Consider the following 24792-nt stretch of genomic DNA (forward strand, 5'->3'; position numbering starts at 1 on the left):
TGTGCTATCTTCTATCGAAGGTCAGCGACCATCTTGGCGAACAAACTGCGCTCTTGTGCTAATCTGAGCAGTTGTGCACTGCTCTGTCCTGTCCATAATTATCATGTTTCTTCTGAAGCAGTTCAGTTTCAGTACATAAATATTTCATCCAATTTTCCTTGGATGAAATTGGATTTTTCTTGATGATGTTATGTGTTTCTGTATACCTGGCAAGGTCTTTGTTTTTGTACATTCTTCTTGTATCAATTAGAGAAAGAATCTCATCTGTCATCCATTCCTGTTGTTTTATATTATTCACATAACCTACTTCTTCAATACTTGTTGTTACGATGGCATTCTTTAAGCTATTCCAAAGAGATTCCACACTTTTATGTTCTTCTGTGTTAATCTGTTGTAATCGCAGGTTAAGATGTGTCTTGGCACTTTTATTTATGTTCAGGTCTTTCAGTTTTTCTACATCAATTTTCTTTTTCTTCTTTTGTGATTTTTTAGCTGATTTTAATCTAAGACGTACTTCTGCAACTATGGGATTGTGGTCTGATGAGATATCTGCTCCAGGATAAGTCTTTGCACTCTTTATACTACTGTGGAATCTTTTATTTATCAGTATATAATCAATTTGATTTCTGACAATGTTATGTTGGTTATCTTGAGGCGATTTCCAAGTGTACAGTCTTCTGGGTGGAAGTTTAAACCAAGTATTTGCTATTGTTAGATCTTCTTCCTGACAAAACTGGACTAGGCGATCTCCTCTGTCGTTTCTGGTGCCTAAGCCATGTTCACCAACAATTTCTCCATCACCCCCTCTTCCCACTTTTGCATTGAAGTCACCCATCACTATGTTTATATCATGTTTCTTTGTTAGGTTTTTAATCTCTTTTAGGTGTTCATAAAACTCTTCAACATCTTCACTTTTGTCAGATGTGGGTGCATAAGCTTGGATGATATTTATGTTAACGGGGTTTCCCTTAAGTTGTAACAGCATTATCCTTTCAGAAAATGGAATCCAATTTATTACTGATTTATTGATTTCTTCATCTACTATTACAGCTACACCATGTCGATGTTTGTTCTCATCATTCCCAGAGTAATACATTGTCGTATTATCTTGTTGACACTTCCCAGATCCTGGCCATCTTGTCTCGTAAATTCCCAAAATCCGGATGCCCAGCCTCTTCATTTCTCCTGTGGCATTTCTTAATTTGCCAGCTTCATACAGAGTTCTGACATTCCAAGTTGCAATTTTAAAAGTGGACACCATTTTGAGCCCGGAGATTCTTCGCACCCCTGTTCCATCTAAGGGACGCCGGGAACTTGGGGCCAATTGTAAGGGTTTGCTCGCCATGGTGGTTGTTCTGGAGATAAGGTAGAGCAGTAGTTTCTCCGTTTGCTTTCTGCTCTGCAGTATTACAGACGTACACAATACAATCATATTGCCATCTGCAAATCTCTGATCACAAGCTTTTCCGTCATCATTTGGCTTCAACCTTGTGTCAGTACTGACAATGCTGCTTCCCAATGTCAGGGGCAGTGACCCCAGCAGGTGCTTATTTAATGGCGGCACTACTCGCCATGTCACCGAGTTGTCATTGGGCTTTGTAAGGTTTTAAGTGAAACAGAGTTGCCACTTCTGCTCCCCCACGCCCTGATAGCTCAGTCGCTGTTGTTCCACGGCTGCTTATTTGCCAGATTGCTCTGCTTATATCGCAGCTAGCCTCCATATCTGAAGGCTGTTCCCCGATCCGCCACCCTAATGCAATCAGTTTCCCTTTTTAATGATGGCAATATGAGAGCTCTCTCCAATCATTCAGTATTCAATCTGCTGACCAGCCTTCTGAATTATGCAATGGCCACAGCAAAACTTTTATTTCTCCATATTTGAACATTTCATTTCAAATGTTATTTTTTCCAGTCGCTTGCCTTTTTTTCCCCCCATTTCAGGTTTTTAATAGCTTTTTTATCTCAAGTATTGATATATACTCCTGATTTTATTCTTATTGAATATTTTCTGCTGCCATTCCACTCCTTTTTTTCTTTGGTATTTTTTCAGAGTTATTACTTTGAAATCTATATCCGTGTATATATATTACTATGTGAGGCAGAAAAAGCAGTCCAAAACCTGAAATGCAGCCAGAGTATATGATATTAGATTCTTTCTCCTTCTCTCTCTTTCCTTTCTTCCTTTTCTTTTTTCAAAAGCTTCCAGAACATTTTGCCACCACCTTGATATTTACCATCTATATTCTCATAGTCTTTCCATGACTTTTGTGTAGCTACTTCTATTCATTTCTTTACTTTTTACATTTTTCTGTTTATTCTCCCAGATCACGTGCCAACTTACTTGAGGAGAATTTTCAATACATTTTCTTCTTTTCCATTGCTGCATTTTTTAATTCCTGAGTCCACCATTGAGTTTTTTTAAATCCTTGTATACAACTTCACCACTTGCCTCTCTTGCTGAATCAATCAGTTTTATTTAGAATCTGCCCTGCGATCCAAAGGTTTGGCTGTTGTTTTTGAATTTGTTCATTTTTTTTTTTTTTTTTTTGAATAATATTGGTGTATTTGAGTACAGTTCATCTCTAAAAGTTACTACACTTTGATTCTTTTTAAAATTTATTACACTTTTCTTTTCAATATGATATTCAATTTTATGTTGCTGAAACTAAATGATGATCACTTCCTATTTTAAAATCAACTGTATATACAGTGGTGTCTCGTAGTTCGCATTAATTCGATCCAGAAACCCATTTGAACTATGAATCGTTTGAAGTCCAAATCAAGATTTTACTTAAGAAATAATGGAAAGCGAAATAATTTGTTCTCATATCCAAAAAATTTCAATAATTTGTTTTAATTTTATCTATTTTAGGTTTTTTAATGTTAATAACTTAGAAAAAATTAAACAAAATAATCTTATATTTATTTTATTAATTTTAATTATTACAACATAAAAGTAACAGTGAAGAATATTTTTTTTCATACAAAAATCACAAAGATGAAAATAATGCTCCCGTTGTTAAGCGTCTTCTTTCTGCTTCTTAGCTGTAGTTGAGAATGCTGATTCACGTTCTCTTTTTTCTGCAGAGAAGATTATATATCTAATGTTGTTTGGCACTGACGATTTTCTTTGTTATTTTTAAAATAACCCATCACATTGTCATCGAATAAGTTGATATTCCTGGTCACTACTGTCTTATTAGGGTGCCATTTTTACACAATAGCTTGGAAAAATGGTACCCAACCCAAACTTATAACCCAAACAGAGAACAATTCTTGAAGGTCAGCATTGGAAATGCATCCTTTGGCATTCTTCTCTTCCATAAAAATTTCTTTTCCCACTTCTTTTTGGTGTCGATCATGAAGATGTTGAAGTTCTTCTATGCTGAGTTCGGTTTTATGATCATCTATTAACTCCTCCACATCCTCATCACTCACCTCTAATCCCACAGCTTTATCCAAAGACACAATTTCATTTACAACAGACTATTCTTCACAGCTTACTACTTCACTGACTGAAATACAATCTGACCAGAGATTTTTCCTAGCAGAAATCGTTGTTTTCATAGAAACTTCTTTCCATGCCTTATCGACGATCCTTAAGCAATGAAGAATGTTGTAATGCTCTTTCCAAAATTCTTTAAGAGTCAATTCTGTGGCATTGGTTATTTCAAAGCACTTTTGAAACAGCCTTAATATACAGTTTTTTGAAGTTTGAAATCACTTGCTGCTCCATGAGTTGTATAATAGAAGTGGCATTGGGTTACAAAAACTTTGTCCTGATGAAACTGAATTCACCAACTAAATCCTCCTCTATTTGGGGGATGAGCAGGAGCATTGTCCATCACTAGAAGAGCTTTTAATGGTAGATTTTTTTCAGTAAGATAAGCTTTTACAGTGGGAGCAAATTCTTGATAAATCCACTCAGTGAAAAACTCTGGTAACCCATGCTTTCATGTTGGCCCTCCACATAACACTGAATTGCTCTTTGACATTGTTCTTTTTAAAAACGCATGGATGTTCAGAATGGTAAACCACTAGCATTATCACAAAGCAGCAAAGTAATTCTATCTTTCATAGGTTTATATCCCGGTGCCGTCTTTTCTTCTTTTGTGATATAGGTCCTTTTGGGCATTTTTTTCCAAAAAAGACCTGTTTCATCGCAATTAAAAACCTGTTGAGATACAAATCCCCCACTATCCACGTGCTCCTTAAAGATGTTTACAAATTTGTCCGCTTCTTTTACATCAGCAATCGCAGCCTCTCTGTGCATGACAACGCTATGGATCCCAGTTCGTTTTTTGAATTTATCGAACCAGCCTCTTCTTCCTTTAAACTCCCCATTTTCAGTACTGGTCTCAGGTGTGCATTTCTTAAGTTCACTATGCAGATGTTTGGCTTTCTCTCAGTAATAACGTCACCATGTAATTGCTTCTTGTTTATCCACACTAAAAGGAGTTTTTCCATCTTTTCAATAATATGTGATCTCCTGGAGGTTAATGTTGTCACACCTTTAGCCATATTTTCTGCTTTTATTGTTTCCTTATAAAAAAAATGCTACTTATCATTGACTTTGACATTTTAAACATCTTCGCCAGATCTGTTAAACTTGCACTGCTTTTATATTTTATGATAATTTCTTTTTTCATCTCAATTGTCGATACTACAACTTTTCTTTTAGGTTTTGTTCTTTCTACATTCTTGGATGCCATGGGCAATAAAAAAAAAAAAGGCCAAAAACAGTTAAAAATTCTCTACACAAATGTATTGTGCAATGACTAGGCTGTGTAAAGTAAGGGACAATGCACATAGGACTGGGAAAGACACAAACTGCGCAGACACGGGGAAGTGAGTGAGGGAAATTAGTGGGGGAAGAAGCATGTCCAATGCTGTGCCGGAACTGTTTAATGCTATATGACTTTGAGTTCCTGGACTATAGTTCAAACTTAGAAATGGTGTTCGAGCTGCGAATCAAATTTCTTGCGTTCACAAGCGTTGGAACCCTGGAACGTTTGAAGTACGAGGCATCACTGTACTTGTCCTGAGCCTGCATGAAATGATATCAACAATGAGTCATACGTATTTCTTGTGTCTTTTCTCCATGTGTTAAATTTGTGCACATCTTTATTTTGGATCATGATGTTAGTATTGACTAGTCCAATGTCATAAACAAAAATCCAGTAACTACTTAATATTACCTTTGTTCCTTTTAGATTTTCCCAAAACATTTTTATAAAATATAGGAATTTTAATGAATCTTCAGAATAGTACTAACGTCCCCAAATAAAGTTACACATCGTGTTGATGCAGGAAATCAAATCCAAATAAATCCAAAGTGACAATTTCTAACTTTCCATGAATGTTACCACCACCACTTGCGCTTTGAAACATCTTTTAAGCAGGTCGTTGTCTTGCAGCCAGGTGCTGATGGTGATTATCTATCATCTGGAGTCCCAACCCAGAAAACATCCTTCTTTCATTGAGATTTTAACTCACTACCTGTGTACTTCTTTTATATATTTATTTATTAATTTTCTTTTCTGTTTTCTGTTTTAAGTTTTTGTGGTTGCATTAAATTGAATCTGGTAGTGGAGTTATGCTAGTTGTGTATTTTTGTAATCAGAATCAAAATATATAAGTTTTTTAATGGCATGTAAAAATGGACAAGATAAGTTGGAACAGCAGAACATTTCATTCCTTTCCACCAGACCCAAGGTCTGGTGGAAAGGAATGAAACGTTAATTCAACTGGTAATTCAAAGAAACTTGCGAAGCTTTTTGTTGTCATTCCAATTTTAACAGAAATGACTGCATGTATTTCTTGAATGCAAGTTGCTATATAAATAAGCTGCTAATGTAACTAATTTTAAGCTACAGTGGTTTTTGTTTGTATGGACTGTAAAAATACTTTCTTGCACACCCAACATCAGCTGCAAAGATGTATAAATACATTAATGTTGAATATAAGGGATAATGACCATTTTCTTTTACTGCGAAAATGTATATTTTATTTGCAGATTGAATCATTTGTACACTAAATCGTTACCCTTATATCTAATTTCATATGTATTACACATTCTTAATTTATTTCTGCAAATTATTGGACTATCTTCACACAAGCATTATGTAGGCGAAAGTGTTTACACACATTTAAAAGACAACAGGTGATCTTTATACAGAGTTTATGACTTTAAATATAACACTTGCAAGTGGTATGCTTGGTTCGCTTAAAAGTAAATTAAGTAAATACATTAATACATTTTTTGGATGACACTGGAAATACGCTGAAGGAAGGCTGTCATACGTTAAGGAACAAAGAGAAAAAATCATGACTGTGTGTGTGTGGGGGGGGGGGGAACAAAAGTCAGGTACATTACAACTCTGAATCTGATTGTTGTATAGAAATGAGTGGTTCTGTCAGTGTATATGCAAATGAGCCATGGCATAAAAAGTAGGTGTTTTGTTTTGGTTTTCCATTTCATTTCTGAAGTGAGACCAGGACATTTGTAGTAGCAGAATTCTTGGATATGCCTGCAAGACATCATTTAGCTGATGAATTCAAGTTCCAAGCCATTGTAAGATTAGAGGCCAACCAATGTCAGGTGTAGGTAACCAGGTAGTTGCATGTGAGTCATTCTGTGATTGACAGACTGTGGAACCAATTGCAACAGTAACAAATAGCATGTTGGCGATACAGTGAAGGAAGATGACAGGCTACAAACATGAGGGACTGATTATATCTGATCACTGAAACAAGATTGCTTCCTAAATCAGCCATGATTTGACCTTGCACTGGCTATAGGAACATTGCTATCTGCTTCCACTGGGCTCAGAAGGCTTTATCAAGGTGGTCTGTGTGCTGGACGACCAGTAATCTGCATTTTAGTACAGAGGACCAGGGTCCGCCAGTGTCTAGGTGACCAGTAGTCTTCCAAGACCAATGGCAGTTGTTATTGTTTACAGACGAATCATGATTTGCACTGCAAAGTGATTTCAGATGTGCTCTGATCTGCAGAAAACCATGGACACATTGTCATCCTTCTAATATCTGTGAAAAGGACTCTTATTGTGGAATTAGTGTGATGGTTTGGGGAGGCATCTTGCTGGGTGGAACACCAACCTGTATGTGTTTCCTAGTGGAACCACAAATGTTACATCTTATAGAGACTAGATCTTGGACCCAATATTGCTCATCCTTATGCTGATGCGATAGGGGAGACATTTATCCTACAAGACGATAAAGCTCATTGGCTGAAGCTTAATGGACATTATCTTCAAGAAACAACTATTGTATTGGATGGTCTGGCCAGCCAGGTCTTCAGATTTTATTCCTATTGAGCATGTCTGGGATGCTCAAGGTAGACATTTTGCTTCTCTTAATCCCCCTTCCCAAAACCTTGAGGCACAGGAGAGCTTTGCAGGAGCAATGCTTGCTATTATGAACCAAGCTCCTGGACACCATCGTAAACAGTATGAAATAATTGTACTGATTTGCTTTAATTATATTTTATCATTTCTCTGTACGAAAATTCAATTGTGTTGGTTTATGTTTTATAGGTTAAAGCGATAGATTTGGACAAAGGCTATAATGGACAAGTTAGATATTCCATTGTACAACAACCAAACCAAAGAGAAACAAAATTTATTGTTGAAGAATTAACTGGAAATATTAAAACAAACAAGGTAAAATTTTCTACATTCTCTAATGATACTTGAGGATTTTTATTTATTCATTCTCCAACTGTTTAGTATACAGATAGAGTACGTCTTCCATTTGCAATCAGAGTTCTTCAAATTGTTTGTATGTTAAACAAGGCAGGTATTTTATATATGACTCATTTCTTTCTGAAATGAGTGGGATGAATGTTAAATATTTATATTTATTAGTTTATATATATTATTTATTACTTTATATATATTAGTTTATATTTAAGATAGGAGGTTGAAATTAGTATGAACGGTGGAACACTTTTATATAGTGGTGGCACATGGAAATATGAAACTTTATTTTTAGTCTGGGTATGTTTTTCTATCAAAGAGAATTAGTTGCAAATTTTTATGTAATTAATGCTCAGAGTTGAAACACTGTCACCTGCTTTTGGACCAAAACTTTAAGAGGATGGCACTTGCAACCATCAACACACCAAACAGGACATAAACACTACAAAGAACAATATAGTTGGCTGAGTGGATAGCATCTCCAAACAACAGGCTGCGTGTTTGAATTGCTGCATTTGGATGTCTGAAAGCCTTTAGCTAGTAGATGATTATTTTCACATAGTGTGGAACATCCTGCTTATCTGGATGCTTGAAGTTGCCTGAAAAAGTATCATGTTTGTTCTCCAGAGCAGACTTTTTTGGGCCAGGCATCCAGTGTTATACATTCGAAAGATTAAATGTATGATAGGTTTTCAACATTTGTGAGTGAACTTCACATAAAATTGTTCACCCCATGGTAATTAAAATGTTTTACAAATTTCCAGCCTTTTATATAGTTGGGATCGATTAATTCAGAGAGGAAACTTCACATTACAAAGCAGAGGAATTCAAAATGGGTTACCGAATAGGTGTGAAAAGTGACAATTTAATGGTCTTCAAGTTTTATTTAAATTGTACATGCTAGAAACCATGAAGTATGATAAAAAGCTTTTTTTTTTTTTTAATAATAACTTAAGGAAACATAGAATTTTAGTTTATTCTCTTTTGGATCTAATGAAAGCATTGTACGATTCACCTGACAATTAAGAAAGGCCTGCCACATTTCATTTGTAATTTGGGAGAGTTTTGCTGATCTCAGGATGCTGAGCATCCTGAGCAATGTTGGACTCAGGATTAGCATAAGGGATGTACACATCCCTTATGCTAATCCGTTTTGTTATTTATGAGTATATAATTTAAAATTTGCCTACCTTCCAAAAAAATAATATGCATATGTTAACAATATGCACCACTAAACTGACTGGTGTATGCATATGCACACATGTGCACTGCAAGTATTTGATTTTTATTGAGGATGTTAAGAACTTATTGAATGGCAAAAGTCATATGTCTATATATTAGTAGCTACTTTCTTGTGTATAAGAATTTTTTATTTGTCATTTTAATATCATAGAGAAGTTAGCAAAACTGTTATTTAGTACTGAGATTCTCCAGTTTAATCACTGCTATTCAGTTGTCATCAGGATATTATTAAAAAAAAAGTTCTAATAAGGTACTAACTGAGACCTATTAGCCCTAACTAACTTTTGAAGACTAGTGTGCAGCTGGCCTAAGACTATTAGTGATGTTAATTGGCACTTGATTAGGAACATCTATAAGAGATATATTCCTGACATGTGAACATCTGGTTCCTGCATTTCTTTGAAGCAGAACAAGCTTATGTTATTGCCTGGAGATAAGGAATATAACCCCTAGATTATAGAGGTCTTTTAATGTTAAAAGACCTCTATAATCTAGGTCCCAGGAGGATCATCTTCCTATTTAAAACTTCCTCTTTAGCTGAGTGTTCTATGTCAGAGCGGGAAGCACATTATCTCAGCCATATTGCTAACAAGTTTTTCTTGATCTGTATGTTGATTACTTTGCAGTGTCTTGTTATTCTTGTGACATTAGGGTCATTGAAAGACAGCTTTAACAAGCAGTCGATTGCTGTCCATAGGCCTCTTGGTAATGGATTCAGGTTTTCAGAAGGAGGAAGAAAAAAAAAAGTGCAGTACACCTCTGCTGAAAATGCACTCTTCACTTGGACTCAGAGTTAAGAAATATTATCACAGTAGCAACAGAGTTAAGAAATATTATCACGGTAGCAACAGAAGCTAATTTCTTTGGACTCATTTTTGATAGAATGCTTACATTCCTTACGCCCATTCATTAGTTACAAGAAAAGTGCAAGAGAGAATTGAATATCCTTCACACTCTATCTTCTACAGAATAGTGCTAATCTGTATTCCATGCTTCTTCTTAATTGTGCATGCTTTTGCTGAAACTTGATTGTGAGTACCATGTCTGTGATTTTTTTTGAAGGGAAGCCATGCAATGGTTGTGGCACATCCATTGTCAAGGTATAAGAATAGCTACTAGTAAATTTTGCACATTTCCATTCAGAATCTTCTTCAAATAAAATGAACCTGTTCTATCTTTTTGACATTAACAGTTGTCACTTTTTTTTTTTATGTTGATTAAGCATTGGTCAACATAAAACGTACTACAGGTTGATCAACCTATAGTATGTTAATATGTATGAGTTGAATGACACTGAACTATGTCCTAAAAATTCTTTTTGCCTAGACACTCCAGTGGACTATATTTGTTCATTTATGGTAGGAAGTTCAAAATTACACATGTTGCGTTGCCATTTGCTCAAGTGTGAAAGAGATTATGCAAGTTATTGACATGAATGCTGACTATATCATCTGCACTGAACATAATAGTATTCCTTTTTTGGCGAGTTTGCACTCTATCGTGCAGGCAGTTGCTGTGCCAGCTAAGGAAGTGGATATTTTGTCATCTACTGACAGAAATCAGAGAAGACTAACTCTGATTTCTTACCTTGTCTATACTGATAGTTTAAGATATGAGACATTTGTTGGTTGTGCAACTGTTTTTCCTTACCGGTCTCCATTCAAATTACTTGAAATAAAAGTAACTATACTGCTGACGATATGCCATCTTGCATGTACACATAAAAGAAAGCTACCAAGAAAAATGTGATTTATATGCATTCCTTGAGTTATTTTCCAGGTCATCTTCTCTTCTGTGAGCAATTTTCATCCACTGCTTCATGATGTTCCACAGTAATTATACCCAACGAGGACCCTTAATTTTGGTGTTCAGTTGTGCAGACTGCAGCCAGTATTTAAAGCAGAGGTAATTATTAGCTGCCCCTGGCAGGAAGCACACTAATAAAATTGCCAAAGATTAAGCCTGAAATTAAGCATTGGCAGTCTACATAGAAATAGAAGAGTGAAAGTTGTACTTGCTAGGCTCTACATAAGTCATCTTGCACATTCTTTTCAATTAAATGGCGTAATCACCTACGTGTAAACAATGTAATACTTGTCTTACCACATGCCATGGTTTTGTGCAGCTTCACCATCCTTTTCTCAACGCTGACAAGATTTGCCCACTTAGGAAGATTTTGCATTGTGCTCAGGATTCAAACCCAGGTCTTTCCAACCAAAGCACTTAGTCAAAATCATTTAGTCAAAAAATCATCTGAGCTCCAATGGCTCTGCCATTGGAGCTCAGATGATTTTTTGACCAAAGATTAGTTATCCTGTTACTGAGGTGGAAAAGTTTTAATAATTTCAGAAATTTTTCCATCTTGCCTAGCATACAAAATGATCAGAAAAAACAAGTATGTTTGCAGCTCTAATGTTTTTTTCATAGCACTTAGTTGTCATAGCACAGTGACAACCAGCAAGCATTGCATTCTAACTAATGCAAAGAATGGAAATCCTTGAATCATGTTAAAATGAAAGCAGTTGCTTTTGACAACTTATGAAACATATCTTATGCAACTTCTCTTCGACTTGGTTGTTCAAGTAAGTAACACCCTATTCAAAGCTGTGGTTTTGAATCCTGCTGTCACATGGATGCTGATGAATGTGTTTAAGCCATATGCAGTTTGAAGCTTTATGTTCACCTCATAGCCTTTAGGTGCCATGGATCATGACAACCAACAACTATTGTTTGATAACTAATGCAAAGAATGTTAAGCTTATGATCATTAAACCTAAAGCACTTGTTTAAAACATCTTATGAAAGTTGTCTTTAAGCAACTTCTCTTCACCCTGATTATTCAAGTAGATAACACCCTGACCAAAGCTGTAGTTTTTGAAAAACTACCAACGCTGCAGTTTTTCAATCCCACTTTGGTATAGATAATGATGACTGTCTTTAGAGGTAAATACTTTTATTGTTGTGAGACTTGGAAGTTGGTTAAAAAAGTACCATGTTTGATCTCTAGAGCAAGATATCAAATTATCCAATGTGTTATCTAATCCTTAAGCAACCCAAGGTTGCTTAAGGATTAGATAACACATAAATACAGCAATCCCTCAATTAATGCGTCTAATGCATTCTTTAAAATAGGTGCATTAATCGAAAACACACTAATCGAATATAATAACCTATGAGAAAATGTATAATTCGTTCCTCATATTTCTTTTTGACCCTTAAGTTTTTTTTATAAAAGAATTAGGGTATGTCTCAGAGCCTAGTTAAAGGAAAACCATGAAGCTGAAAGACGATAAAACATATTCAGAAATAATAAATATAAATTTATTATTCTGCTTCTCTTCTTACAGAGAATTGAGCTAACGTAGTTTGGCGGGCACTGTTTCTTTTTTTCATACAACTGACGGTATGGCCCTATTGCCCCCTTCTGCAAATTTTACTGGTTCTCTCTTCACCAGGGTCGGTCTCTAAGCATTGCTGCTTAAAAACTTCGATTGTACGAAAACTATTTTCAATTTGTTTCTGTGAAATCACTTTGGGCTTGTCAGTGATTAAATTTTCTTCATATTCTTCAGGATCTTCCCACTGTGCATCTAAATTTAGCAGGTCGGAATCACTCAACTTCTCAGAATGAGATTTAATTAACTTAAGATTCATTTGAAAGCCTCTAAAATCATTTGCACAATGTGGAAGAAGGTGCTTCCAAGCGGCTCGCATATTGCTAGGAGTAATTTCATTCGAATTTACGACTTTATAACCAGGCTTAGATTTCTCTGATTTGGTTAGAAAAGTCTCGGAAGCCATTCGCTTACAAAAAAAGACTGGTTTCATTGTCATTAAATATTTGTTGATTGCAATAGTCCCATCCCCTTCTTACACAATTTTCTTAAAAATCTCTGGATATCTCCTTATCTGCAATTGCAGCTTTTCCTGTGATTAGAACATTGTGTAGGCTATTTCTCTTTTTGAAATGCTCAAATCACCCAGCACTAACGTGGAATTCTTCTTTTCCATCATTGATAGCTCACTCTTTTCAAATTACAAAGAGACAATGCTTTTAATTTAATAAGGCCAGGGTTTAGCGGGATCCATTTTTGGTTACAATCTTCGATCCATGTAAAAAGACGTCTCTTTAATTCAATCATTATAATACTTGGATTTCGAGTGCATGCATGATGAACTTGAAGCAGCCTTACCTTTCTCTTCGTATTCAGCAGTTGATTCACTCATTTTTGTATTCTTGTCCTATCTTTGCTCTAGACTCACCTTGTTCATTTTCTTTATTATTTCAAGTTTTTCTTCCAATCAGATTACTTTTCGAATCATTTTGACACTTCTATTTTTTGCTCACTAATTCTTTTGCTTATGATTGAAGGTTAGGGAAATAAATAATTGAACATAAAAAAGTAAGGAAAATAATTGCACGAGGTATGATCAGCAAAATGCTATGTAAAGCAGACAACATAAATTTTGGCAGTAAATTTGGAAAACATAGTGTACATGGAAATAGTGTAGTATGCCATTTAAAAATAACTTTTTAAAATGTTTCAAATCGATAACTAAATTATTTCATTTTGGTGAGTGATTTTTTAAAAATAGTTAGCCATAAAAAATGTATAGATCGAAAATTTTTTAAATCTGTAACATTTATTTTTAAGATGTATGTAGGTGCATTAATCGAATTTTAGAGGTGCACTAATCGAATTTGGATATCGAAAAAAATTACACACTAATCGGGGGCGCATTAATCGAGGGATTGCTGTACATTGAAAGTTTACAGACTTTCATGAATGTGATTGATGTGTGTGTGTACACACACACACACACATGGGGTGATCAAAATTAAAGTAACTGTGTTTAAGGTGTTGTGCAGCGCCATCCAGTGATCTAAATGTGTGAAACTTGTCAGAAATACATTGTCATGCAGAAGTGATATATGAGCACAGTAAAAAGTAATTCCAAAATTTGCCACTGGGGGCATTATAAACACCATGTGCATGGAATTTGTATATCATGCAACTCAGGAGGGTTTAAAAGATGGACACAGGATTCCCTTCCTTTTGGTTAATGCAATCTAATGAATTCCTTTACATTCACCCATAGTTACTATCTAGTGCATGTTTACTGTTTTATTTATCATTGGACCATTCTTCTTTGAGGACATTTGCCAGTCAGGTGCTGTGACCTGCTCAGTTACTGGTGAGAAGTATCGCAATATAATAAACAATTTTGTTATGCCACAGCTACACTAGCATCTGTGCATGGACTCAGTCATTTTCATGCAGAATGGTGCCCATCCACACATCAGTTGATATGTACAGGAGGTTCTTTGAGAACATTTCTCATTACATGTCTGCCTAGTTCACCCGATCTGACTGCCTTTGACTTCTGGCTCTGGGGATTTCTCAAAGATTGGGTTTATCAGGATCATGCTGATAACTTGCCAGCACTGAAAGACAGCATGTGTGCAATATCAGTCCCAACCAGTGAATAAAATTGTGTTGTTTTTGCTTGTCACTTTTCTCCTTCTTACAAACACAGAAAAATTACTACAGCACCCTGCTGATGAATTTTGGAACTATCCCCCCCCCCCCCCCCCATATTGCTTCTACATAATATATTCCTGCAAAATTTCACAGCATTTGGATCACTAGGTGGCACTCCACAAAGCCTTCAACAGGGAAAATCACATTATCTACACAATCATATTATCTACAGTTTAATTTTAATCACACACAGGGGGATCAAAATTAAAGTGTAGATAATATGATTGTGTAGATAATGTGATTTTCTTTTGTATGTCTTATCCTTACAATATCTCCAGTGTGGTTGTTGTTCTAGCTAGATTGTTAAAAAATATTTGCATTCATAAGAGGAACAATATCACAGTGTGGATTTTGATGCTTGATATTGTCTGCTAGCAAATTTTTAAAACCACTCATAATTCACAGTATAAAACTCAAAATAGCATTGCTGTGTTTGGTTTGCTTATAATATATTTCAATTTATTATATGCAAAAGAGAAAAGCAGTGCTTCCTGTTTTTTGATTCAACCATGGCACAAAGCATTACATGTCTCTCACAAATTTTTTGGAGAGAGAGAGAGAGAGGTATCACCATCAGTTCAGAATGGTATTTTGAGATACTGCAGAAATTGAAAAATGCATCCGTAGAGTTTCTGCATCCACTAGAAACACAATGCAGAGCAAGATTTTACTCTACAACAACAACACTTGACCTCACACATTTGTAATTTAATTACAAATGTAATTTTCATTGTGATTATTACAATCACATTTAAAATATCTCAATCACCTCAATTTATAAACCACCAGAAGAAGCTTTCTCCTTTCCCAGCATCCTCCTCAATAATAATGCATACATGACTAATATTTATTAGGAGAGTTTAACAGCCATAGTATTAACTGGGGTTACACAAAGTCCAATGAAGATGGAGAACTTGTTGAAAAATAGGTCGAAAACTTCTCTCTAAATCTAATACATAATCCAAAATTCTCTGCATTCCACATACTCAACGTACACGTATACTTCAATTCAACTCAACCATTATGCCTAACACAGCCCCTTACAGATGATGATTTAATTTTATAAAAGTTAATTGGAAAGGTTTAATGGCAGATCTTGACTGCTCTGTAGGGCCAGTCCCTCTAAACCCCCCAAGAGTATCCCCAGTTCATAAAAACACTGAGAAAAATCTCCACCGAACCCCCCCCCCCAAAAAAAAAGATGCCACAAACTACATTCCGGGCCTTTCCAAAGATATACAAGCCCTATGCTAATTGCTTACAACTTTACAACACCAACTCTCTTTTCAGAGGAGACTATCCATGCAGGAGAAAAATTATGCTCTTAGATGGCAGAGGAAAGGTGTTCCTCATGGGAAAAAAGAAATAGAAGCCCTTGACATGACTCATAGTAGCAGAAAAGTCATGTAACTTTATCAACAGAATTAAGGATTTCACAAATGAGCATCCACAGGTAACAGCTAATGAAATTGCTCTTGTGAGCAATTTCATTAGCTGTTAAAGCATCCAAAAAAATCTTTAGAACCCCAAGTTCTAAAGATTTTTTTGGATGCTGTCAATCATTTTTTTGGTGAGTCAATCATATTTTGTTCCTCAAAGTGAGGAACAAAATATGATTGACTCAAATTTCACAAACACTGAACTCAACGCTGCAATAAACCTATTAAAATCTAGAAAATCTGTTGGCCTTGATGATATCTGTAATGAACAAATTAAACATTTTGGATCTAAGACTAAAGAGTGGTTATTAAACCTATACAACACTTGCCTCAGAATCCTAAGGATACAAACTATCTGGAGGCATGCTAAAGTGGTGGCCTTTCTGAAACCAGAGAAAACTTCAAACGAAGCAAAAAAAATTACAGACCTATATCACTACTTAGCAACTTCTTTAAACTCTATGAATGATTCATTTTGAATAGGCTACAATCCCTAATTGAACCCCATCTTATTGCTCAGCAGGCTGGTTTTAGACTAGGCAAATCTTGTACATCACAAATTCATCACTCAATATGTATAGAAAATGGTTATGAGCAAAAACTAGCCACAAGAGCAGTCTTTGTAGATCTAACCACAGCATATGATACCATAAACCATCTCACACTCAGAAATAAACTATATGGAATAACTAGAGACTATCGCCCTGTCCTCCTGATCTAATGACTCTTGGAAAACAGATGCTTTTTTGTGGAGGAATAGGAAGAGCCACCCCCATCCTCCCTCCCAAAAACTGCCTCCCCCAGGGAAGTGTTATCACCATTACTTTTCAACATCTATGGCAATGATCTCCCTGTCTTTCCAGGAATTAGAATTTTATCTATGATGACCTTGCCATAGCTACTCAATCAAATATCCATTGAAACTACTCTATCACTTGTCTTAAATAGTCTAGCCACATATTATAGCAACAATCACTCTTATGTCACAAGATTTGAAGAGACTAACAATCTTGAGTGAAAGCCTACCAATGTATGGGATGTAGACATAAGTTCTGTAGAGAATACTATTTTTCTATGATTTTCTTAGAATATATGTAGCACACAAGTACTTGGAGTAGAGACTGTATTTCTTCCTTCAGTCTTTTTTCATCTCTTATGAGAGATCATCCTTTTTTTGAGCATATGTATAATACCTGGCTTTTGTGATATATGGTGCAATGAGGATGAGTGTAATGACTTGTATGAGTGGGATTGCAGCATAAACTAAGAAGCTTCCTAGTGTATGCTGACTGGTTTTTACCACCTTAACAAGAAGGAAGCCAACAGGAAGCTTCAGATTTCTTGGGAAGGCTCTAATATAGAACATTCCTGGAACTCAGTCTACCTCAGTGTGACTCTTGATCACACTCTTTCTTATAAAACACACACAGAAAAAACAAAGGCAAAAGTTTAATGCAAGAAACAATATACTAAGAAAGCATACTTCCTTCAAATGGGGGTGCAGATCCTACTACACTGAGATCTTCTGCCATGATCCTTTGCTATTCATCTGCTGAATATGCCTGCCAAGATCCTGCCATTCTGTAAAACTTGGCTCAGCATTGAATGAAAGCTGCTAGTTAATTACAGGATGCCTGATGAAACCAACTGCTTCATGTCAGAGCTCTTCATAAACAGCTAAACTAACCTGTTCCTGGAGAGCTCTGACATGGAGTAAAAGTGTCTGCATGCAGCATCTCACTCAGTGATGGCAGAAGTGTATAGAAAATTATAGAGATTTGAAAATTGACTGAGCATCTGCAAAAAAAAGATGGAGGATTAATCCATGTAATGGCCGATGTTAAATAATATTTTGTGAATTGGGGGGGGGGGGATATCATTACTTTTTATACTGCCCATGTGTAGTATTTATCATAATATGAGTGTACTGCAAAATGAAATAGCAAAAGCAATTTTATTTTGCTTTTGAGGTAGGATTTACTATAATAAATTGCATCACTACTGAAAGAACAAATTATCTCAGTAGTTGTTTCAGAAAAACAAAGAGAGAATTTCAGAATTTTTAGTTTTGCATCTTTTTAGGATTTTGAGTCACTAGCTAAGAGACCTCACATTGTATTAATTTTTGTTATTTCATAGAAAGCAAGAAACTTTCTGTGCCGCTGTATTCTGAACTGTTGGTGCCTCAGATTTTGGAATTAAAGTACAGGAATCAGGTTTATTTTATATTGGTTTGATTTCTGGCCAGACACTGATGCTGCCTCAAAGAACATTAGTTTAATCGATTTCAGGGCATAAATCATAAGCATGTTGGATCTATATGTGTGTGTGTGTTAGATTTGTTTAGCAATTAATGCAGTATTTCATTTTAGTGCTGAAGGAATTTCGTTATATTTTTATTTATTTTTTTCCCTGCATCTTTATATATATATTATGGAATTTATATGGATTTATTTATTTAATGCATAGGTGTTTGACAGGGAAGGAGAAGATGGCAGATTTGTGAGTGTTACTTTAAAAGCAACAGACAGAGGCAATCCACCTTTAGAAGGTGTTTGTTCCTTCAAGGTAGAAATTACAGATATTAATGATAATCAGCCACTCTTTCACCGAACAGAATATCAAGAAAATGTAAAACAGGATGCACCAATTGGAAGCAACATACTTCGTGTTGCTGCGTCTGACGAAGATGCAGATAACAATGGAGCAATAGCATATAGCATAACAGCTGCAAATAAAGGAGACCTGGAATACTTTGCAATCAATCCTGATTCTGGATGGATTCATTTGAACAAAGCACTAGATGTAAGCATAAACTTTTATTATTAGTATTATTTGAAAATATGAGATTTATCCCTAGACAGAAAAGGTCAGTTTTGAATGCATACTGTGTGTTTATTAATATGAACATAACTTAAACAGTTGACTTGACCCATAATGTTTGCAAAGACCATGTATTTGAACAGGAACTGGTTTACTAAATACACCTGAAACTTTTTTCAGTTGCAGAACACTATAATTCTGTCTAAGTTTAAGATATTGTGGAGGTATTTATTAATTATTGTTTGGGTACACATGTTATCTTTTGATAATTAACTTGCTATCATGATTACGTATTCACTAGATAAAATGGAAAGGAACTTTCAAGTCACATGTGTATTCAGAATCCTGTCCCCATATACACTCACACCATTAATGTGGATCCCAACCACAAATGGTTGTGATTTTTTTTTTTTTTTTTGCTCAGTTATACAGTAAATTATACTAAACAAATTATGTTCTTACTTTAATGTGATCACAAATTTGTGTAAGGATTAAAAAAAAGATTAAATTATACTAAACAAATTATAGTCTTACTTTAATCCTTACACAAATGTGATCAAACAAATTTGTGATTGAAGTCTTCATGACTACTCTACTTGTATACAGGGGACAGATGACTTCACTTCAAATTGCCATAGAATCCTGTGATATGAGTAATCTGCCTCTATATATAGTTTCCTACTCATGAAAATACTACATGCACTTGCTTTTATTTGCTCATGTTTGGGTAAAAGATTAAATCAAGAATGTAATTTCTTGTTTCTCACAATCTTGTGTCATGATTCCAAATTTCTCTACTCTACAGTTAAAGAGATTATCAAAGACTACATTCTTTCACCTCTCACTATGAAAGATTGACAAGACAAGGTAAATGGAAATATTACAGAAAGGGAATACATTTGGTACAATTACTTCTCTAATATCTTTAAAGATAAAAGTTCTCATCCACATATACCAACCAGTGAGCAAGATACAGCACCCATAATCCTCGAGGAAGAAGTAATCCTTAATCACATGAAATTATCAAAAGCAGCTGGAATTGATGAAATATTCTCAGAGCTCTGTAACAATGGTGGACCTGAAATTAAACAACTAACCAAACTTTTTAGTAATATTCTTTTCACTGGGACTATCCCAAATGCTGGCTGTTAGTCGAGTGGTTAGCACACCCACTCTCCATCTAACAGATTGCAGGTTGTCATTCTGCCATGGATGTTTGTGATTGTCTTTAGGTGGAACATCAATGTCATTGCCTAGTATGAAACCACTACCCTGCTTATTTGAGGGCTGAAAAATTTCCATGTTTGGTCTCTAGAGCAGGGTTTCCATGCTATGTTAAAAAAAATAAATCAAAAATACAAAAAATATATTTAAAAAAAAATCCTTATACCACCTACAGCACAGAATGTACTATAGGTTTACAAAATAACCTTTCGTGAGTGAGAGCAACACACAAAAAAAAAAAAAAAAGATTGGAAAGTAGGCAAAATCTTGCCTATACATTAAAAAAGGTGATGTTCAAAAAAATAACTATGGATCAATTATTCTTCTTTGCCACTCTTGCAGAATCTTTGTAAAGATATGCAGGATCATCTAAATAATATTAAAAACAGCTAAAAGAACAACAACAAGCTGGCTTTAGAAAAAACTGGTCAACAATCGATCATATCTTTACCTCTTCATAGTCTGACTGAAATCTCATGGAAGAAGGGGGGGGGGGGGACCTTTATTGCTGTTTTGTGGATTTTAAACAAGCATTTGATTCTGTTAATAGAGGAAAATTTATTCAAATATTAACAAAGAAAAACATAGACTTTGAAATACTAAGATTTGTTTCAAACTACTATCAGATACAAGTGCAGTAGTGCAATATAATAATATTACAACAAAAAACTTGAAATCAAATGAGGAGTGATTCAAGGATGTCCATCTCCCAATACCTTTTTAACATTTTCCTCAACAAAAAGACTAAAAGTCAAGGAAAGGCCAATCAAACATATCATATGTAAGATGATGTAGTAATTATAACATAAATCTATTATATATTATCAAGCTATTATTAGATTATCAAATCTAATAATAGCTTGCAAAATTGCAAGAAACCCCTGGAGAAATTATGATTATAAATTCAAGTAAAACTAAGATAATGAAAATTGGAAGACACCCAGAAGATATAGAGATAACACTTAATCATGAAACCATAAGAACAAGTTAATGTTTTAATTACCTAGGAGCATAACTGGTAATTAGTTTACGGAATTAACAACGCTTATAAAGTATATTAATTAAAGGTAACTTTAATAAATAACTTCTATATTTCGGCAACGTCACGTTGCCATCTTCAGGAACATAAAGATATGGTATGTGCATGCAGGCACTAACAAAAGCAAATGAGGAAGAAAGCAAGAAACTAATATTGTTCCTAAAGTCCTAATGGTGCCATCTGGTGGGCTAATTTGGTTGACTTCGCAGTTGGGCTGAAGTTCTCAAAATGTAAGTCTCCCAAATTTGGGGTTTCATGCACCCAAATTTGTTGAGGTTAGGAACGTTTTTTAGAGCTGCTGAAGATTCCTTGAATAATCTCTCGTATTTAAACTTGCTGCGGTGTATTATTTTTGTTTTCTTCCAACAAATTCTATGGTGGGTATCTAAGGCATGGTCTGCATCCCAGAGCGGCTGTACTGGTGAAACTGGATGTATTCTTTGTGTTCTGAAATCCTGATATTTGTTGTTCTGCCTGTTTGGCCAAAGTAGGACAATTTGCAGCTGCAAGGGACCTGGTATACACCAGGTAGGTCTAGGGGAAGTGGTTGGTCTTTGGTGGAGCAGATAAGGGATGCCAACTTTTTATATGGTCTGCAACAGGAAGTAAGGTCATATTTTCTGAGGATATTGGTTATTTTCTCAGAGGTGCCCTGGATGTAGGGGATGGTGATAGATTTGGTGTAATCTTTATTGTGGAGGGGGGGGGGAGAGGCTTGTGGTTTACTGGTTTGAGTATTTTTTGGATTTTTTTGGGGTTATAGCCATTGGCTAAGGAAGTGTTGTGGATGTGGTTTAGTTTAGTAGTTAGGGACTTGTCATCTGAGCAGATTAATTTTGCCCTGTTATATAGTGTTTTTATAACCCCATATTGTTGTGAGGGGGGGGGGGTGGAATTGCTGGTGAATGTATCTGCCAGTATGGGTGGGTTTTCTGTAAACAGAGAAAACGAAAGATCCATCAAGCTGGCTGGTGATTAAAGTGTCTAGGAAGGGGAAGGTGTTGTTTTCCTCTTTTTCTAAGGTGAACTGGACTCTGAGGTGTTGGTTGTTTAAGTGTGTTAGGAAGGAGTGGAGTGAGTCTGAGCCATGTGGCCAGATAGCGAACACATCAGCCACGTAACGAAGCCAAATAGTGGGTTTTTGTGGGGCAGAGTTTAAGGCTTTCTCTTCAAAGGTCTCCATAAAGAAATTGGCTAAGGGTGGGGAAAGTGGTGAACCCATGGCTGTCCCCTCTATCTGTTTGTAGAACTTTCCTTGCCAAACGAAATAGCCTGAGTTCATAGTGAACTGAAATAGGGCTGAGATATCGGGAGGAAACTTGGCTTGGATGAGCTCTAGGGTTTCTTTGAGTGGGACATTAGTGAATAGGGAGGAGACGTCAAAACTGACCATTATGTCAGTGTGTTGGAGTGAGAGGTTTTCTACACTGGTTTTAAAGTGGGCTGAGATTTTTATGTGTAATGGTGTATTGCCAGTATAGTGTGTGAGCGTTTTGGCTAAATGTTTTGCTAATTTATATGTGGGGGAATCAATGCCATCCACTATGGGACGTAATGGCATATTTTGTTTATGTATTTTTGGGAGTCCATATAATCGGGAGAGTCTAGAGTTATAAGGTTTTAGTTTGTTAGTGACTTCCACAGGCCAAGAAGTGACTTTCTTAAGGAGTCTGTGGAGAGTTCTAATCTGAGAGCTGGTAGGATTATATTGAATAGGGAGGTAAGTAGTACGGTCTAGTACTAAAGCATTAAGCTTACCTTTGTAGTCCTTTTGATTTAGCACCACAGTGGCGTTTCCCTTATCTGCTTTGGTGATTACTATTTTTTTGTTATTCTTCATTTCTTGTAGGGCTGCATATTCGTCTTTGGATAGGCCTTAGATACCCACCATAGAATTCGTTGGAAGAAAACAAAAATAATACACCGCAGCAAGTTTAAATACGAGAGATTATTCAAGGAATCTTCAGCAGCTCTAAAAAACGTTCCTAACCTCAACAAATTTGGGTGCATGAAACTACCCCAAATTTGGGAGACTTACATTTTGAGAACTTCAGCCCAACTGCCAAGTCAACCAAATTAGCCCACCAGAGGGCAGGGCACCATTAGGACTTTAGGAACAATATTAGTTTCTTGCTTTCTTCTTCATTTGCTTTTGTTAGTACCTGCGTGCACATACCATATCTTTATGTTCCTGAAGATGGCAACGTGATGTTGCCGAAATATAGAAGTTATTTATTAAAGTTACCTTTACTTAATATACTTTATATGCGTTGTTAATTCCATAAACTAATTACCAGTTATGTATGACCAACGTATAAGCCTTGCTACTAGAATACCTAGGAGCATATTTGACTTTGAATTTAAATGACATAACAAACAATAAAACAGACTATCCATAGCAGGGTTAATAATGAATAAACTGAATAAAATTTGGAAAAACAACAAAATTCTTACAATTTTAAAAATAAAATTATAAGAAAGTATAATACTACTAACAGCTGTCTATGGGACAGAAACTTGGACCTTCTTGGTTTTTGACATGAAATACTTCAGGAAGTGCTTCAAGATTTGAATATCCCTAACTCAACAATTCTTAACATTGTTAAAAAGTATCAAAGAAGAACATAGACCGTTGTTTTGGTCACATTGTGTGAATAGAATGAGACTTCCTCGCCTGGTGTTTGTGGGCACTGTGGAGGATATAAGATTAACATGGCATAAAGTCCATAGAATTTTATTGGACGTTCAAAGATGTCATATGAAGGAGCTTACTATGGACGAAGAACAGTTGAAGGCTCTTATTCTTATCGGACTCAGCCTATCTTGAGAAGAGGAGGAGGAGAGAGAAAGAAAATCTTGTATATGGGATAATCTAAAAAAAAAAAAAAAAACACTTCAGTGAACTAAACATGGAAGTTTTTCAAGCATCTTCAAACCTTCAATAAGTGAGATGATGATGGTTTCACAGCAGGTGATGAAATTCATTTACACCTGAAGACTCACTAATATGAATGGACAAGACAGAATTCAAAACTCCATAGCTTGTTGGTTGGAGTAGGCATGCTATCCACTTGGCTAATTTATTATTTTGTTTATTTATTTTGTATGATGATATAACAGCCGTGAGCCTCTTTTACTGGGAAATACGGCACATCTCATCATCATCATCAAATTCCGGACATGTACCCTCAAGGGCTATACAGGATATTAAGATAGTACTACATGAAGAACTTACATCATTACTAACTTCCTATCGACAATTTTCCTCCATATCAATCTGTCAAGACTCCAACATTATCAATCTTATATTTCTGTCTTCTAAGGCACTTTTTTACTATATCAATCCAGTTATATATCTTGATCTCCCTTTGGGTCTTTTTCCTGCTAACTTGGCAGAGAACACTTGTTTTGCTAATCTTTCCTCTCCCATTCTTTGAATGACCATACCACCTGAGATTAGCTCTGCTAACATATTCTTGGATATGTTAACATGTCAAGTTCTTTCTTAATATTCTCATTTTTAATATAATATTGCCACTGATGGCATCTGTTCATGTTTCTCAGGACTCACATCTGTGGTCTCTAGCCTTTGGGTCAAGTATTTTATTTGTAACTTGGCTCTCGGATCCATAGGTTAAAATTAGTTTGAACGCTGTCTTGTATTGTATACAGCTAATTTAGTGTTTTGACTCATTTCTCTCTTATTCCATATAAATTTATTAATTTTATTAATAAATTTCCATATTTAATTTATTGTCATCACT

The 24792-nt window shown here is 35.5% G+C and overlaps 1 protein-coding gene across 1 annotated transcript in view; it reads left to right on the plus strand.

Annotated features, from left to right (window-relative positions):
* Positions 1 to 24792, plus strand: part of LOC150103211 (neural-cadherin-like) — a 540895-nt gene that overhangs the window by 159419 nt on the left and 356684 nt on the right. The window contains exons 9-10 of the mRNA XM_090397648.1: positions 7557 to 7682; positions 18412 to 18747. Of these exons, the coding sequence (XP_090253774.1) occupies positions 7557 to 7682; positions 18412 to 18747 (462 nt within the window). The remainder of the gene's footprint in view (positions 1 to 7556; positions 7683 to 18411; positions 18748 to 24792) is intronic.

Source organism: Typopeltis vanoorti, chromosome 9, assembly GCF_054136105.1.
Source record: "Typopeltis vanoorti isolate ZY-2024b chromosome 9, IOZ_Tvanoo_1.0, whole genome shotgun sequence".
NCBI lineage: Eukaryota > Metazoa > Arthropoda > Arachnida > Uropygi > Thelyphonidae > Typopeltis > Typopeltis vanoorti.